Source organism: Ctenopharyngodon idella, chromosome 13 (genome assembly GCF_019924925.1).
Source record: "Ctenopharyngodon idella isolate HZGC_01 chromosome 13, HZGC01, whole genome shotgun sequence".
NCBI lineage: Eukaryota > Metazoa > Chordata > Actinopteri > Cypriniformes > Xenocyprididae > Ctenopharyngodon > Ctenopharyngodon idella.
In genome coordinates this window covers 11,505,652-11,521,539 of record NC_067232.1, presented here as the reverse complement: position 1 = coordinate 11,521,539, position 15,888 = coordinate 11,505,652, and the positions used below count along the sequence as shown (strand labels likewise).

The 15,888-nt window shown below is 35.6% G+C and overlaps 2 protein-coding genes across 2 annotated transcripts; one reads left to right on the top strand and one right to left on the bottom strand.

The window, feature by feature from the left end:
• Nucleotides 1-3,365: 3,365 nt before the first annotated feature.
• On the bottom strand, nucleotides 3,366-6,970 carry polr1c (RNA polymerase I and III subunit C). Its single transcript, XM_051917815.1, has 9 exons — nucleotides 6,821-6,970; nucleotides 6,503-6,574; nucleotides 6,292-6,399; nucleotides 6,012-6,144; nucleotides 5,754-5,873; nucleotides 4,436-4,588; nucleotides 4,113-4,262; nucleotides 3,913-4,029; nucleotides 3,366-3,821 (listed from the first exon to the last, which is right to left on the bottom strand). Exons 1-9 carry the CDS (start codon nucleotides 6,902-6,904, stop codon nucleotides 3,703-3,705), a joined length of 1,056 nt encoding a protein of 351 aa, XP_051773775.1. The 5' UTR covers nucleotides 6,905-6,970; the 3' UTR covers nucleotides 3,366-3,702.
• Nucleotides 6,971-7,580: 610 nt separating this feature from the next.
• pcgf6 (polycomb group ring finger 6) lies at nucleotides 7,581-15,234 on the top strand. Its single transcript, XM_051917816.1, has 10 exons — nucleotides 7,581-7,915; nucleotides 8,255-8,354; nucleotides 8,501-8,597; nucleotides 8,872-8,927; nucleotides 9,038-9,097; nucleotides 9,242-9,362; nucleotides 10,080-10,107; nucleotides 10,349-10,447; nucleotides 12,583-12,669; nucleotides 14,435-15,234. The coding sequence occupies exons 1-10, from the start codon at nucleotides 7,793-7,795 to the stop codon at nucleotides 14,480-14,482; spliced, it is 819 nt and encodes a 272-aa protein (XP_051773776.1). The 5' UTR covers nucleotides 7,581-7,792; the 3' UTR covers nucleotides 14,483-15,234.
• Nucleotides 15,235-15,888: the final 654 nt, after the last annotated feature.

The following is a 15,888-nucleotide window of genomic DNA, read 5'->3' as shown; positions in this document are numbered from 1 at the left end:
AAACTGGTCCACAGCCTGGCTAAGCTCTTTTTATCTGGATGGCCAGCTGGTCTCTTGGCTTGACCAGCTGAAAAGACATAAAACATTTTAAAACATCTTAAAAACATCTTAAATCAGTCTAATTTGGTTTGCTGGACTCCTAGTCTGGGCGGCGTTTCCCAAAAGCATCATAAATCTAAGTTGATCATAGCCCCATTGGTGGAAATGGTTCTACGATCAACTTTGCTTTTGAGAAATGCAGCCCTGGTCTGTTGGACTTGTTTATAGGGGATTTGGTCACTTTTCAGCTGGTCAGGCTGGAAGACTTGCTGAAGAACAGGTTGACCAGACTGGGAGACCAGCCTAAACCAGCTAAGACCAGCAAACCAGCTTAGGGGCTGTTTACACAACACCGTTTTCAACTAAAAACGGAGAACTGTTTGTACGTTTTGGTAGCTAATTTACATGATAACGGCATTTTGGGGGCCTTAAAACTCAAACTTTTGAAAACGAGATTCAAAATGCAAGTCTTTGAAAATGATGCCGTTATTGTCTCCCTGTAAACTACAAAAATGTGAATTTGTGAAAACGGTGACGTCATGCGCATGTGTATTACATATTCAGTCTATAGGCGTGTAGTGTTTCTTTACAAAGTGACATCGCCAACTACTGGCATGGAATGCATAATACAGCATTTTTAGACATTTTCACAGATCCGTGTGAACGGGTATAGTTTTGACAACGTCGTCTGTACGCGAAAAATGGAAAGGAAAAACTTGTACCCTTAGTTTGAGTAGGGTTTTTTTTCAGCATGATTGCCAAATGAGAAATTCATTGGTCTGCTGAAAAGAAATCTAAGCTGGTTTGTTGGTCTTAGCTGGTTCAAACTGGTCCCCAAAACTTTAGCTCATTTAGCTAGGTGGCTAGCTGGTCTACTCACCTGACCAACTGAAAAAGTGCACAAAATCCCTCTAAAACAAGCCAATAAGAACTTCTTAAACCTGCCTAATCTGGTTTGCTGGTCTCCCAGCCTGGTCTGTTGACTGGTTTAAAAAAGGTTTTGTGCACTTTTTTGCTGGTCAGGCTGTGATAAAACTAAGTGCCCTCTGATATCAGCTAACAGATCTGCCTGACCAGTGTGAAAGATGAGCATACAAGGTTAGGTTGGTTTAAGCAGGCTTTTTCAGCAAAGTAATTCTTTGATAAGGCAAAAATCAGCCCATATTCTTGCATTAAACTTCCACTGCCATTCATGTCAAAACTGAGATGTGTCAAATTATTTGACCCAAATTGAAATCAAAAGCAATTTGTTTTATTAGCAATGGAAAACTGAAGTAGTTAGAAAAAAATGGTAATATCCAGACAGTCAAAAAATATAATAAGCTTTATCTTAATGAGCTGTCAAGCTGTGTTAAAGAAAATTCCACCAAGTAGGCCAAAGAACTGGGTGATCCCTTCACCATAATTTCCTTGCTTAGAAAAATACAGTATGTTTTATAAACAACAGCTATGGCCAACAAGGATATGAGATTTTTCTTCTGTCTTTTTATGCTTTGAGTGGTGTCTGCTGCTTGCCAAGAGCAAAGCTGAGTAATGAGACAAGATGGAGAGGAATGGAGAGTGCCAAATGACTCCAGTCTCAACTAGTCTCAGCAGAACCATTCTAATGATGCGAGCCGCACAATGGAAGGTGACCCACTTATTGTGCCACGTCCCTCTGTGACTTGCCGTCTCCGAAGACACCCTGGCCCAATTTCAACAGTCCTGTACACGTTATATGCGATTATGTAGCTATTTGCTTGTGCATTATGGGTGGGCGGGTGTTTGGTAGAATACAGCTCAAAATGATCTACTGCAGATGTTGTGCCCACCCATAATAATAAGCCAAAATGTGACTAAGGCCACCTGGAAAAGGCAGAATTAATGTGCGGAAATAGCAAAGAACTTATCCTGTTGAGCTCAACAAAAGTAATTAGATGCAAAGTGAAGTATTGGGATTGTGCATAAATCTGAATGAACTTCATCAGGTGTTCCGGTGTTTGTATCATCTGGCTAGAAAAAACAGGATTTCACGCATAATGCTTTCATTGTGCTGACTCCAGCCCTCATTGTGCCAAACAATGCCCTACAGTGCAAATGCAAAGCTACTTTAGACGCATCTGCCTCTGGCAACAGCAGCATATGCTGGACATTAGCTCTAGTAATTCAGTCAGCATGTTTGTTTGTAACTCAAAGCAGACAGGAACCTCAGCATGTGCACTTTAAAAGCACTGATGGCAAATAATCATTGCATATCTATTGGTGATGATCTGTATATAAAATATAGGTATTTTCTGAGCAAGCACTACTAAAATACCTCTCACTAAATTCACTGAACAGAACACAAAGGCACATTTTCAGGTCACTCTCACAATGAAAGGAAAATGCCTCGGTTGTACTGCATTATTTAGTCCTACTGGCACGGGATGGTTAAACAGTGTCAAGAGGTATGCTTGTAATTAATCTAAGTACATTTCAGAAGACTGAATTGATTGCCTCCATAATCATTCACCACGATACAGCATTTGATATCATTGATAGAGAGCGAGCTGGCAGGCAAAGTAAAACTGGATGATGCTTAGCTCTTTTTTGGAAACTATGAAGATGGGTGAGCCAAAAGAACTGGAAACAAAAATCTATATGCATGCAAAGAGCGATGGCCTGATCAGTCACATTTCATTGCTAGCTTAACAGTTTTGCTGTTTTATGAATATTAACAAGTTTCAAATAATTTTACTAGGTTTAAAATCTGGGTACAAGCGTTATGGTGGGTTAAACTGACCATAATTGGATTCAATACAATTCACCACAAGAAAAAAAAAATGCTATGAAAAACTAACAAAAAAATGGCAAAAGCGACAAACCTTTAACAATAATACTTCTCACACATTACAAAAAAAAAAAAAAAAAACAACATGAGAAAAACTATTCTACAGAGCCCAGCACATGATGTGGGGGAAGAAAATATACACTTGTTCAACCCATGTTTGGGTCAAATATAGACAAACCCATCCGTTGAGTTTAAAAATATATACAATGCAGTGTAAGTTTCTTCAGATAAAAGCGTCTGCCAAAAATGCATGAAATGTAAATTTAAGTAGTGGAGAAACTTGGACAAAATAAAATATCAAACTAACCCACAAACACCAAAATTGTAATAGAATTTTGTATGCAGGTTCTAAAATATATTAGTGTCGATATTTTACAGGCATGTTTATGACCCTAAATGAGAAAAAGTCACAAGAAAAACTTAACAGGTTTAACAGAATTCCGACAATTCAAAGCAAAGTGCTTTGTTCAGATGTTGACTCCAAAGGTTGTGAGAAAAGATAAAAATGTATAGACAATTTGTCATTTTGTCAAAAACAAAAGTTTAATATACATTGGAAAAACATAAATATGTCACAAAATGTGTTGTCAAATATGTATTGTAATAGCTGGACATCTCAAACAAAACAGATTAACTTGACTAAAAAGAAACTGCTTGGATACTTACAGGAACAATTTTTTTTTAAAGCCTCAAGTTGAAAAAACAACTGCTTGCTAGAATTTGTATGAATTCACACTTGTTAAGGGAGTTTGTTTTAGCTAAAGCTTTAAAAGTTATGTACAATGTCAGCAAACAAATCCTATGATTTCATTCAAAGCTATAGGATGATTGTAACCAGCCTTATTTTCTTCCAACTAGTCCATTTCTGTTGCATCAAGCTCTGTGAGAAACTTCTGGCACTTAGAGATGAGGACATTAATGGCCTCGGTAACCAGGACATCAGGAGGGAGGATCCCTGTGGATTCAACTGAGACTGAAAAGAAAACACAGAAGAAAATGTGACAATGCCTTTGGTAAATCACCACAAAACAAACCTAATGCAACATTTTTGGATGTGAACATACATATGAAATGATCCCGCACTCTGCCGAGTTTCACCAAGTTCTTTAAGTCATCATGTCGGAGAACTTCTCTGCTGCATGTGTCCAAACGACTGTTGACAACCTTAGCTACCTTCCTTCCTGAAATGAAAAATTATTGGATTATAATACAACAAAAGCACTAAATATCAAGACTACATGTAAATAAAGTGGAATATTCCTACCGTTCACATTCTCTAGCTCAATAACTCCAGGTGAGAAGCAGCGCTTTAACCTCTCCGCTTGTTCTCCCTCAATGGTCTGTAATAATGTGATTTCAGGAAGGAGTCTGTAGCTTGCGGTGGCCACAGGAGAAAATTTGGCATGATCCTTGCCTGTGAGGTGCAACGAAGATCTCCAGTTAATCACACAATTCATAAATAATATCCAGGAAACTGGGGATTGGAAGTTGGAGTTATATAATAACTAAAACTTTATTAAAGAAAAATATATATGCCTCCCTGGAAATCAAACATCTTCTTGGTCAGGAGCCTCTTATATTACTAACCTATTCCTTTGACACAGTGCATGACTATATCAAGTTCCTGCCCTGGTCGGAGTTGTGCCAGGAGAATGTCCCCATGCACAGGACCAATCTTGGCATCTGCAAATACATCGGCCTGGTTTCCAACTGGGAGCCATTTTATGTCACCTGAGTAGACTGAAACCAAACACAAGAGTTCAGTAAACAGTGCGGTGATAACTAGAATGTTCTGTCATGGTTGGGAATTAACATCTGTGTGAGTTATTTACACAAACTGTTGTTCCAAAACTGTAAGACTCTTTCTTTTGTGGAACACAAAATGAGATGTATGGCAGAATGTGTGTGTTTGACAGTACAAGTCCCCTTTCACTTTCATTACATTTTTTTTTTTTTTTTCTTACAAGGAAAGGTGACAGTGACTGAAACTGTCATTCTGCCTATCATCTTTTGTGTTGCATGTAGGGCTGTACAATTAATGTAAATAAAACATTAAAATGCAATATGGTTTACTGCAATTATCAAATTGTAAAGGCTGCGATTCATTTAAATAAATATATGAGCTGCATGTTTCAGTGTGTAGCGCGTGTTCATTTACATGCAAGCAGCTCATGTCATGATCCAGCATTTTAAGCATCCCAGAGCTGCTCCACACAAACTCATCTCAGCATCTGCTCTGAGTTTGGGTCACTTATAACATGCATTCAGAAAGACAACAACCATCTTCCCAAACTTGCCAAAAATGCTTATAAACCAGCTGTTGCCAACAAAAGAGAAGCTTTAAGGGCTCATTGCGGTTTTCCGGTGAAATAAAAGCTTGATAGTTTAAGTTTTGAAAATGAAGAAATTAAGACAACCATTAATATCAGAATTGTAATTTTACAGTTTTACAGAAAAAATTTAATTTTATAAAATATTATTGTTTACAGTGAAGTATTACAATAATATTTATTATTTCTCCAAACTGTACAGCCTTACAAACCAGCACAGCAAACGTGGAGTCTTTTTTAATTGCAATTTTTTTAACCCACAATTTAAAAAAAATAAATAAATAAATTGTGCAGCCCTGGTTGCACAGAAGAATAAAAAAAAATATGGGTTTGGAATAACATTTAACATACATAGAGATGGGTTACAAGTTTTAAATTAGTTTTATAGGGCACAGCGACAGCAAAAAAAAAAAAAAAAAAATCTTCTAAGGTCCAGAGAGAGGGTGGATAGTTGATCATGGAAAAACAAAATTAATATTATAAAGTAAACCTCAGGGGGAAAAATAAAATGAAATGTCTGTTTTTGTCATCCCAAAAATAGCTTAATTAAAAAAACTAAACCTCATTTTACTCACCCATGTGATTGAGATATAACTCCTTAGGATCTGAAGAGTCTTTAGGGGCTCTAGGATTCCTGGTGCATTTTACCTTCAGCTGAAGTTGGATTGTGTCAATTTCTGTGCCTTCCTGATCCTCTGATAAACACAACACACTCAACTGTCAAATTATAATCAATTATAATATGTGAAAACTTAGAATAATCAACAGTCTTTAACAACTTCAGTCAGTTTTGACATTTGTGGCACCATTACAAAAACGACTTTGAAACTTACCAGAATTCCTGTACTCAAAAAGACGAGGGTCTGCTTTAATGGGCACAAGACCAAGCCTATGAGCTAGAATCTCATCCTGAATTATTGATGTGTTATTGTAAATGAAGACTTTCTCAATGGCCATTGTTGGGACCTAAATTGTTAAACGAGATGAGGAAAATAAACAGTAAAGTTCAAAGAACATTATGACTATCACCTCCTGTTTTAAGAACAGCTCATTATGATGGTAATACAACATGTATATAAGAAGAAACTAAGGACATAGCCTCGTAAAACATACCTCAGCCAGTAGTATACGGCGAAAAGCATTGGCGATGGCAGCGTCAATTCCAATCATATCAAACTCCAACGTGTTTTCATCAGAATTAACTATATCGATCCTGAAGTTCTGGAAGAGTAATATACACATTTTGCATCAGTCACTATGAAATGCCCGTCTAAGCACCTACGATATTCATTATAATAAAGGAAATCCTGTACAATTCACACACCTTTTTGAATTTTTCAAAGTCCCATGTGTCATCGTAACCAGGGTAATTTCCTGGATAATCTGTAGTATGGACCTGTAAATACAGTAAATAGTAGTTACATATGTAGCTTACCGAAATACACGCTATTAAGCATAATCATATAAACAAAATAAGCAAACATAAACTGCAATTTATGTACTAAGAAACCTACATGCCATGTGCAACGTTATACTATTAAATGATGGATACTTAAATTGACAATTAAACAGTCTATATCAACATAAACACACAGCAAACACTATACAAATGAAAATAAATCCTGTAGAGTGCATAACTTACATTTTTTACGCCAAATTCACCCAATATTACTCTATCACGAATTTCATCCACGTTGCTCATAGGCGCCGCCATCTTTGCTGTCATCCCTCTCTTGTGTCGATAGAGGGTAGAAAACTTCCATCCAAACACTCCATTCAAAAAGAATTTTCATCATTGTCATTTTATAAATGCTTTATTTAACAAAACAGTAAACATAGAAAATATAAGGGGAACAAAACATAAATAAATTAAAAAAAAAATAGGCAAATAATATATAGGTTTTAAGGAAGGGTTATACTTTGGCGTTCTTTAAACCTTTCAATATTTCAACAGACTGATGCATTTTTTATTTAAATTGCTCAAATCCTACAAGGTGTCTACATATGCGAATGCAAAATCTACCTAAAGTTTTACTATTGACCACTTGGTGGTGTGTATTTTAAATACGACGAAAAATATAGCCTAATATTTATTGTGTGATTCAGTTAATTAAAACATAGCGCAAATTTAGTTAAAGCTTTTTCACATTAAATCAGTTTTTTTCTTTTTACATAACCGTAAACTTTAATACATCTTTTGTAAAGTCTTTGTCAGATGACCCTCAATCTAATAAAACATTGTAACTGGTCTGGATAGGGGAAGTAGATCAGTAGATAATCGAACTATGAAGGGAAATATAATAATCTTTTGCAGTGATAAGTTGTAATATATTTGTTTCTTTTTTTATACGTTTTTATATGTATTAATTGATCAATTTATTTATTCTTTCCTTTGGGGACTTTTATTCTAGCCTCATTAAACTGCGTCACTGGAGTATTGCGCGCACACCGTGAAGGTGCACAAGTAGATTGAAGTGTTTCTAAACTTGCAACTGAAATTAACTATTCGCGCTTCATCTCGAATGAAGTCACCCAGCCTCTCCAGACAGACAAGGTTGGCATTCGTAGCTGTTATCCAGAAGTTATTTTAAGCGCTTCACACTTTGCGTGCACTATGGACGGAACTGTGGGCAGAGTTGTGGAGGAGGGATCGACGCGTGGGTCCTTTCAGTCAGACGCTTCCCTCTGCGAAGTGGACGAGAGCCAGAGAGTTAATGAACAACACCCTCACGACGAGGTACAATACTAATTTAGCAAATTAGTCGAGTTTTTATTTCAAAAGTACTTTAACTTGTGTATAAGCTGTTATTGCATATATGACCTACTCAACTAATAAATATGTTTGTTTTATATGCATATACGTATATAAAATACTTGTACTTATAAACATTTATAATGTTCATTCTTAAATCTAAACGTGTATATAACGTATAACATAATAGTTTACATATATATTTATGTCACATACACTTTAAGAATGTACAGTACATTATACCCAAATATATTTCTGTGTGTATGTGCATATGTATATCTATTATTTTAATTTGATTTAATTTTAATTTTATTTTATTTATAGCGTACCCTGCCTCTTAGGGAATTTTATCCCTATATTCGCTGTGCCCTCTGCAATGGATTTTTCATTGATGCCACCACCATCACAGAGTGCCTTCACACTTGTAAGTCCACATTTCCTGCAACTGACCCACCAATGTAATGGTATCAAATTACTATTATTATTATTATTAGTCATATAATCTTTGATCTGCAACGTTTTGCAACACGCGTGTTTATTTAACTATTGCCCTTTTTTCCTCCTTCACAGTTTGTAAGAGCTGTATTGTCAAGCACTTTTTCTACAGCAACAGGTGTCCTAACTGCTCTATTGTCGTACACCAGACACAGCCACTGTATAGTATCAGGTAACTTTAGTTTTATTGATGTCTTTATTTTTTTTCTTGTCAATTTCAACCTATGTGTAAAGGGCGTAGTGTTGTTTACCAGTTTTGGTCTATCGCTAGAGATTTAGTCTAGCTGTTATGTTCCGGACAATCCCTTGTGTCTAATTACTGCCAGCAATAATAGCCTCAAATATGTCCCATGGTCTTTAGGGATTCGTATGTGCTTTAGTGTTTAATTACTGGTCATGTTCTAACATGGTTAAATAGAGTCAAATTTCACCCCTTTTTCTCTTAGACCTGACCGACAATTACAAGACATTGTTTTCAAGATGGTTCCATATTTGGAAGGAGGTTAGTGTTAAACTCTCTTCTGCTACACATTTGTTGGCCCATTTTGTCATTTGAGATATATGTGAGAAACATATTACAGAAGATAAGTTGTTTGTGTTTTTCCTCTCAAGATGAAAGGTCACGTATATGTGAATTTTATAAACGGAGAGGGCTTGACGTTCCTAAGCCAGGTTTGTTCAAAGCAATCACTCTACTAAAGTTTATTCTTTGAATATATATGCATTTTAGCGTTTAACAGATGCTGCGCTGAGAAATATTAAAATTTGAATGTGCTTCTGATGCAATAATTTTTCTCTTCTTATTTTTCCCTCTAGTGGCAGCTCCATCTGCATACCCAGTGAAGCTTCCTCAGAGACAGAAGAGAGACATGCTGCCTCAGTCTGTTTTTACTATTCCCTCAGAGCTAGATGTGTCTCTGATGTTGGAGTTTGTGGGGTCAGTAATGTTGATTGTGATTATGAATATATAAGTGATGTTATTCTGTTCTAGTGCTTTCAGTCAGTGCATCTAAATTTAATAATTTCAGAGGCAGAGCAAGAAATTGCATTTTGATAAAAGATAACAAAGACAAGGTATATGTTTTTGGAATAACATGCACCGATGAATCATGCAATAAAGCCAGCAACATGCATTAAGAAAGTACATGTTGATTTCATGTTGAATTTTAAAAAATTTTGTATGCTATGTAGGTTATGTTCACTAGATGGAGCTAAACTGTCAAAAATCAAAAGACTCTTTTAAAGCAGCAGGTCTCAACCTTTTTGACTAGGTCTCCTATTGTCCAACACAATATTCAAAGTATATTGGCTAAGATATTTCCCCTGGTATTTCTGCTGTGATTATGCCAACACTGCTTGCTTTCATTTTTTTTTATTAACAGAAACTGGGAATATTGATATATTAAATGAATTAACAGTGATCCATTTTGTGATTCCAGAATATTCTGTATGATCTTCAGTAAAAACAATAGTTATTCTCAAACTCGTGGTTGAGAAGCCATGTGCTTTTTTTCTTGATTGAAAATATTTGATTTTGTGCAATTGCAAATGCTCTATGCTCTATTTATAAATTATTATTTATGTTATTACTCAAACACAAATGTGATTTGTTAATGTTTTATGTAATATCTTTTTTTATATATTTGATTTACAGAGCTGAAGAGGGTGTTAAGAACTATAAGGTAATGTTCACATTTTTTCAGTATTGAAATATTGATTTCTTTAGACTTTTGACATATTTCTGCGATTTTTGTGTAGTTTTTTTCTGTATCCACATGAGGTAATGCACCTTACATTCAGGCAACACATTGCAATGTTATTTGTTTTTATGAAATCTAAACAGCTGATTCATTGTATAGAATTGAGCTGAAATTTAGGTGAAGGTCTTGCTGAATTTGTCATGATTATATTTTCATCCTCAAGCCCCTTGAGAGGAAGTATGTGCGTGTGTCCGGAGAAGCCACTGTCCGTCATGTGGAGCTTTTTATCAGGAGGAAGATGGAGCTGAGTCAAAACTGCAAGGTGGAACATCTATTTTTTTTTTTTTTTCTCTTTATCTTTAATCTCACCCACAGATTTTGAACGGAATGCATATTTTGAATTATAAGCCACACTCTGTATCAGGGTAAGGTCTTGGTCTTGAACAGCTTGTTTTCATTAAACCAGACGCATAAATCCTGCCTCAGACAGTCAGCAATGTCAGAGGTCTGAAAGAAATGTGGGATGAACACCCCCCAGCTGTGTCCGTCGCTCAATAATTCATACTGACAGGACGGCCACCACCCTTCACACAGAGCAAAGATATGCTGAGTCATTTAATGGAAAAATGTTCTTTTCTGCCTCCTTATCTGACTAAATTCAGCAAAATTATTGCTTACCGCCTTTAGGGTTTCTACCATGAGGTCATCTTATGAAAGTGTGATTTAAAGAAATTATGTTATTAGGATGTTTCATTTCTCTCTCAACACTTCACTGACTCTCTTTCACACTTCACAATCCTGACACGTTGCTGTTTAATTACTTTCTTTCTAATCCCAATTCTGGATAAGGATTTGAGTCCATGAAAAGAACCACAGCTCAGTCAAGCATAGAAATGAGTGTCCGTGGTTGTGAATAACAGTGTTTCTGTTTGAAAAGAAAATCTAGAGCCATGTTTTCATTATTCAGCTGTCACTTCTGCAGACTGACAGAGCCATGTCCAGTTTGAGAGCCATATATTTAACCGTTGACACTATGTTATGGTGTCCTTGTTATACGTTACATGTTCTTACTATGATAATAACAGTAAATTATGGCAATTAACCCTAAACTAAACCCGTACCCCATAGTAAATACATGTCAGTGAATTATACTCAGTACTTAATAGTATAACTTACAATGTATCCCACATATGGTAGATTTACAGTCAGGAATATACTTATGTATACACACTATTTTCATTGTTAATTGTTCATAGTATGTATACATTTGATTTAGGGCATTTTAAAGGTATATTTTGGGTTCAGTTCAAGTTAAGCTCAACTGACTGCATTTGTGGCAAAAAGTTAAAAGTTGACCACAAAAATGAATGACTCTTCTATTCTTAAAAAAAAAAAAAGAAGCAGAAGTCTGGTTACGGTGAGGCACATACAATGGAAGTAAATTAGGCAAATCTGTAAAATACTAACTATTAAAATACTCATAATTTCAATACTATATAATGTGCATGTTAACCTGATTTTAATGTACAATTACTAACCTTTTCTGTGTATAATTTAATCCAATTTAACAAATTAGTTGCCATGACAATTCAATGCCATAAACCCTAATACCCTAAAATGACTGTAAAACTGTTGATTTAAACCGAATACAGCTCGAATAATACACAAGTTTTAATAGACGAATTTATGTGCTGTTATAAAATTATAAGCTTCCCATTTCTGCTTTTAAATCCACAGAAAATCGGTCCTGAAAATGGGATAAGTTGAAGTTTTATTTTTTTTTGGTAATCAGCATTAATTGCAGTATTCCTGTGTAAGGCCACATGCAGCAGTTGTTAGTGAAGGCTGCTTACATGTTGTGAGGCTAACAGTTGTATCTGGATTACTGGCTTAAGGTTTTTTCCTGGCTAAGTCTGGTCTGGCCCTGCGTGGAGCACCTCATAGTGCCAGGGACATCTACAGGGATAGAGGTGAAAAAGGAGACACAAGCGTTTGTGTGCTTTGCTCCGGGACAGCCCACTGTGCCCTGCTCCACATACTAGACTCTAAAAATTGTGATCATTTTGGGAATAGACTGAAGCTGTATTGTGTATATACATATGGAGGCTTGAAGTACATCTGGCATTTTAGGGTCACTGTGAAAAAGCACTCCTCTAAATAGTTTGAATCCACTGGAATCCAACCTCAAACCTTTAGTAGTGTTCTTTGCCTATTGCTCATACACTTGTGATATGCGACATTTTGTGATTTTGTGAACTCGCCAGATTAAACTTTGGCATTGTGCTATGGTCAGAAACTATTCAAGTTTTGCAATGTTTTGAGGAGAGGTGTGTTATTACTTTTCCAAATTGATCAGATTAAAATCATTTGCATGACGAATAATAAAACGGATAAAAAAAAAAAACTCATATACTTGATTCACTTACATGAACATTTACATTGTGCTTTATATGGCAGGTTGATGTTGTGTGTGGAGATCATCTTCTTAAGCAATACCAGTCTTTGAGAGAAGTTTGTAACACCATGGGACAAAATGCATTGCAGGTGGGTGTCTGATATAACATACCTTTTTCATATCATTATCAATGCATACATTTAAATGCAGCTAGAGAAATATAGTCTAGACATACAATAGGAACATAGGCTACTGGGAATTGCTCAAGGATTGTTCAAGTCAGTGTCGCTGAGATGTTTTTAGAGAGATTGAGCCTGAAGTAAGCTGTTAATAAGTGTGAACTACAGCCGTCTAACACAGTTCCTGTCTCGCCCTTCACACAGAATTACATTAGAGCCTTACCTCCAGCTTCAAGTGCTGCTGCCTCTCAGAATAGCAGTTTACATCAAAACCTTTTTTTTAAAGAGGTCTTTTTGCAGTTTCAGTTGTATTAAGGATTTTGATATCTTATGAAATTTAAAAAAATATTTTTTTTTTGGTTAGAATCCAGAAGCCAGAATCAGAACAAGTCTATCTCTTGCTTAGTTCTTTATTTGTTGTAGAGGCGTCATTAACAGTCACAAAGACTTAACACATCAATTTTCAAATTTCATCTGTGATCATTCATTGTGGTTCATCAGGCATCATAATGTAATTTCATAATTTACATAACATTTGGGACCATTAAGTCTCTTTTGCACACATAAGCTGCATTTATTTGATCAAATGCAGTACAAATTTAAATATTTTAACATATATTATTGAAATTTAAAATACCTACTTTCCATTTTAATAAATTTTAAAATGTAATTTATTCCTGTGATGGCAAAGCTGCATTTTCAGTATAGTTACTCGAGTCTTCAGTGTCACATGATCCTTCATAAATCATTCTAATATGCTGGTTTGCTGCTCAAGAAACAAAGTTCAGAGTTGTGCTGCTTAATATTTTTGTGGAAACCTACAAACCTTTTGTAACATTATAAATGTCTTTACTGTCTTTTTTGATCAATTTAAAGGGTTAGTTCACCCAAAAATTTAATTTTTGTCATTATTTACTCACCCTCATGTCGTTCCACACCTGTAAGACCTTCGTTCATCTTCGGAACACAAAATAAGATATTTTTATATGAAATCTGATTCACACTTAGGCAGCAACGACATTGCACCTTTTGAGGTCCGGAAGGTACTAAAGATATCGTTAAAACCAGCAATGTGACTGCAGTGGTTTAACCTTAATATTTTGTGTGCAAAAACAAAACAAAAATAACGACTTTATTCAACAAATTCGTCTGTCCCCTGTCATACTGCGCCAACATCACACGCATGCATAGTGCTGCTCACGTGACCAGACCCGGCCAATACTGAGCTGCCTTTCGGACGTAAACACTGGAGCTTGTAACGAAAATAGCATAGCAGTATGACAGGGGACAGACGAATTTGTTGAATAAAGTCGTTATTTTTATTTATTTATTTATTTTTTGCGCACAAAAAGTATTCTCGTTGCTTCATAATACAAAAACATTGTTAAAACCGGCGACATGGCTACTGTTGTCACTGTAGTCATGTCGCCAGTTTTAACAATGTCTTTGCACCTTTTGAGGTCCAGAAAGGTAATAATGTCATTGCTGCCTATGTGTGGCTCAGATACCCTCAGATTTCATAAAAAATATCTTAATTTCTTTCGAAGACAAACGAAGGTCTTACGGGTGTAGAACGACATGAGAGTGAGTACTTAATGACAGAAATTTCATTTTTGGGTGAACTAACCCTCTAAAGTGTACTTGCTGGATAAAAATATTAACTTTTTACTGACCCAAAACATTGCTGCATATGTTGTATTCCTTAATACACACGTTTCTTATTCTCCCCTTTTAGGATGGCATGCTGGTTCTACATTTCGGACTCGTTCTACCTGCTGAGTAAAGAGGGAAGATACAGAAAGACCATGTACTGTGAAAACTACAATGCACAATGGTTTTATTTCAAGGGCTAAACTGAATTTTATTATACAACAGTTATCCTATGCAATGATTCTTTTGTCTTCCTGGATGCCTTCTGCTGAAAAAGATTAAGAATATGCCAGCATTCTCTCTGCAAATGCATTAAGAAACATTAGCACTGATGAGTTATTTACAGCAAATACTTTTTTTTTTCTTTTTTTGTTGTTGTTGTTACAATTTCCACAGCCGTAAGGTTTCTGTAGATGCTCTTTTATATGTTTACGGTAAGTAATTTTTTATACCTTGTCTCAGAGAATGTATTTATGAATAGAATTGCTTGGTTTTTGCATGTCAGTTTGGGGTTAAATGCGTTGTGCATTAAAGTAAATTGGTACTAAACACTAAAGTACCTAAATTGTTAGATTTCTAAGTATTTCTTTCTTTGCAAGAATGAAGATGTTCATTTGATTTGTCTTTCTCTTCTCAACTCTTCTAGAGCTGTTTAGGTGTTTCTGGTTGTTTTCTTTGTTCATCTCAAATGGAAATCCTTTTGTACTTTTTGAGCCATATTGTGTAATTACATGGTCTTGGAAAAATGACCTTTCAAATATGTTTTTTTTCATCTTTTGCAATATTATAATTGAAGTGTTTTTCATTTTTAAAACAGCTTCATAGCTAAATGTAAATCTGTGCATGACCAAACAGACCTCATTGCATATAAATACTATGCCACTATTATGCACTCATTTTCATTGAGTCATCTTTTTAGTTTTGTGAAATATTTTATGACCAGTTCTAATTTGCTGTTTGTGTGCTGCTGATTTCAAGTTGATAGGCTGTTATTATTTACACTTAAAATAGAACATGTTATGAAGTGTCTTTCACCTGATTCTTTGTTAAACCATTATCACAAAATACTCTGGAGAGTCAGAGGCTTGGTGTAAGAGATGCTGCTCGCTAACCCACAGGGATTGTCGGAAATGGTTTCCAAGGGAACCGCCTCAAACACCCTCCGTGATTTCACCTGTCTGCATGCAAAAACACATTAAGGTTCAGACATCGTTTATCACAGTGTAGGTTTTGCAGGTACAAAACTTCAAATCAAAGCCCAGCTAGCTTTAGATTATCTAATATTGCTTTTTAATATTTTACAAGAGGCAATATAACATTAACCATGGATATAGCTTTTTTACCTTGCTAATACAAATTTTAGATCCAGGGCTGTCTTGGTGATTATAACGTGGATTTACTGGGCAATGATTCTTGACAGGGCATTTGCCATATTTTTCAGTGACTGACTGTCAGAACAACGCAAAGCAGTATCCGTGTGGAGGGGGAAGATATAATCAATCATATCTTTAAATTCTTTCACTGTTGTGTGTGGAGAGA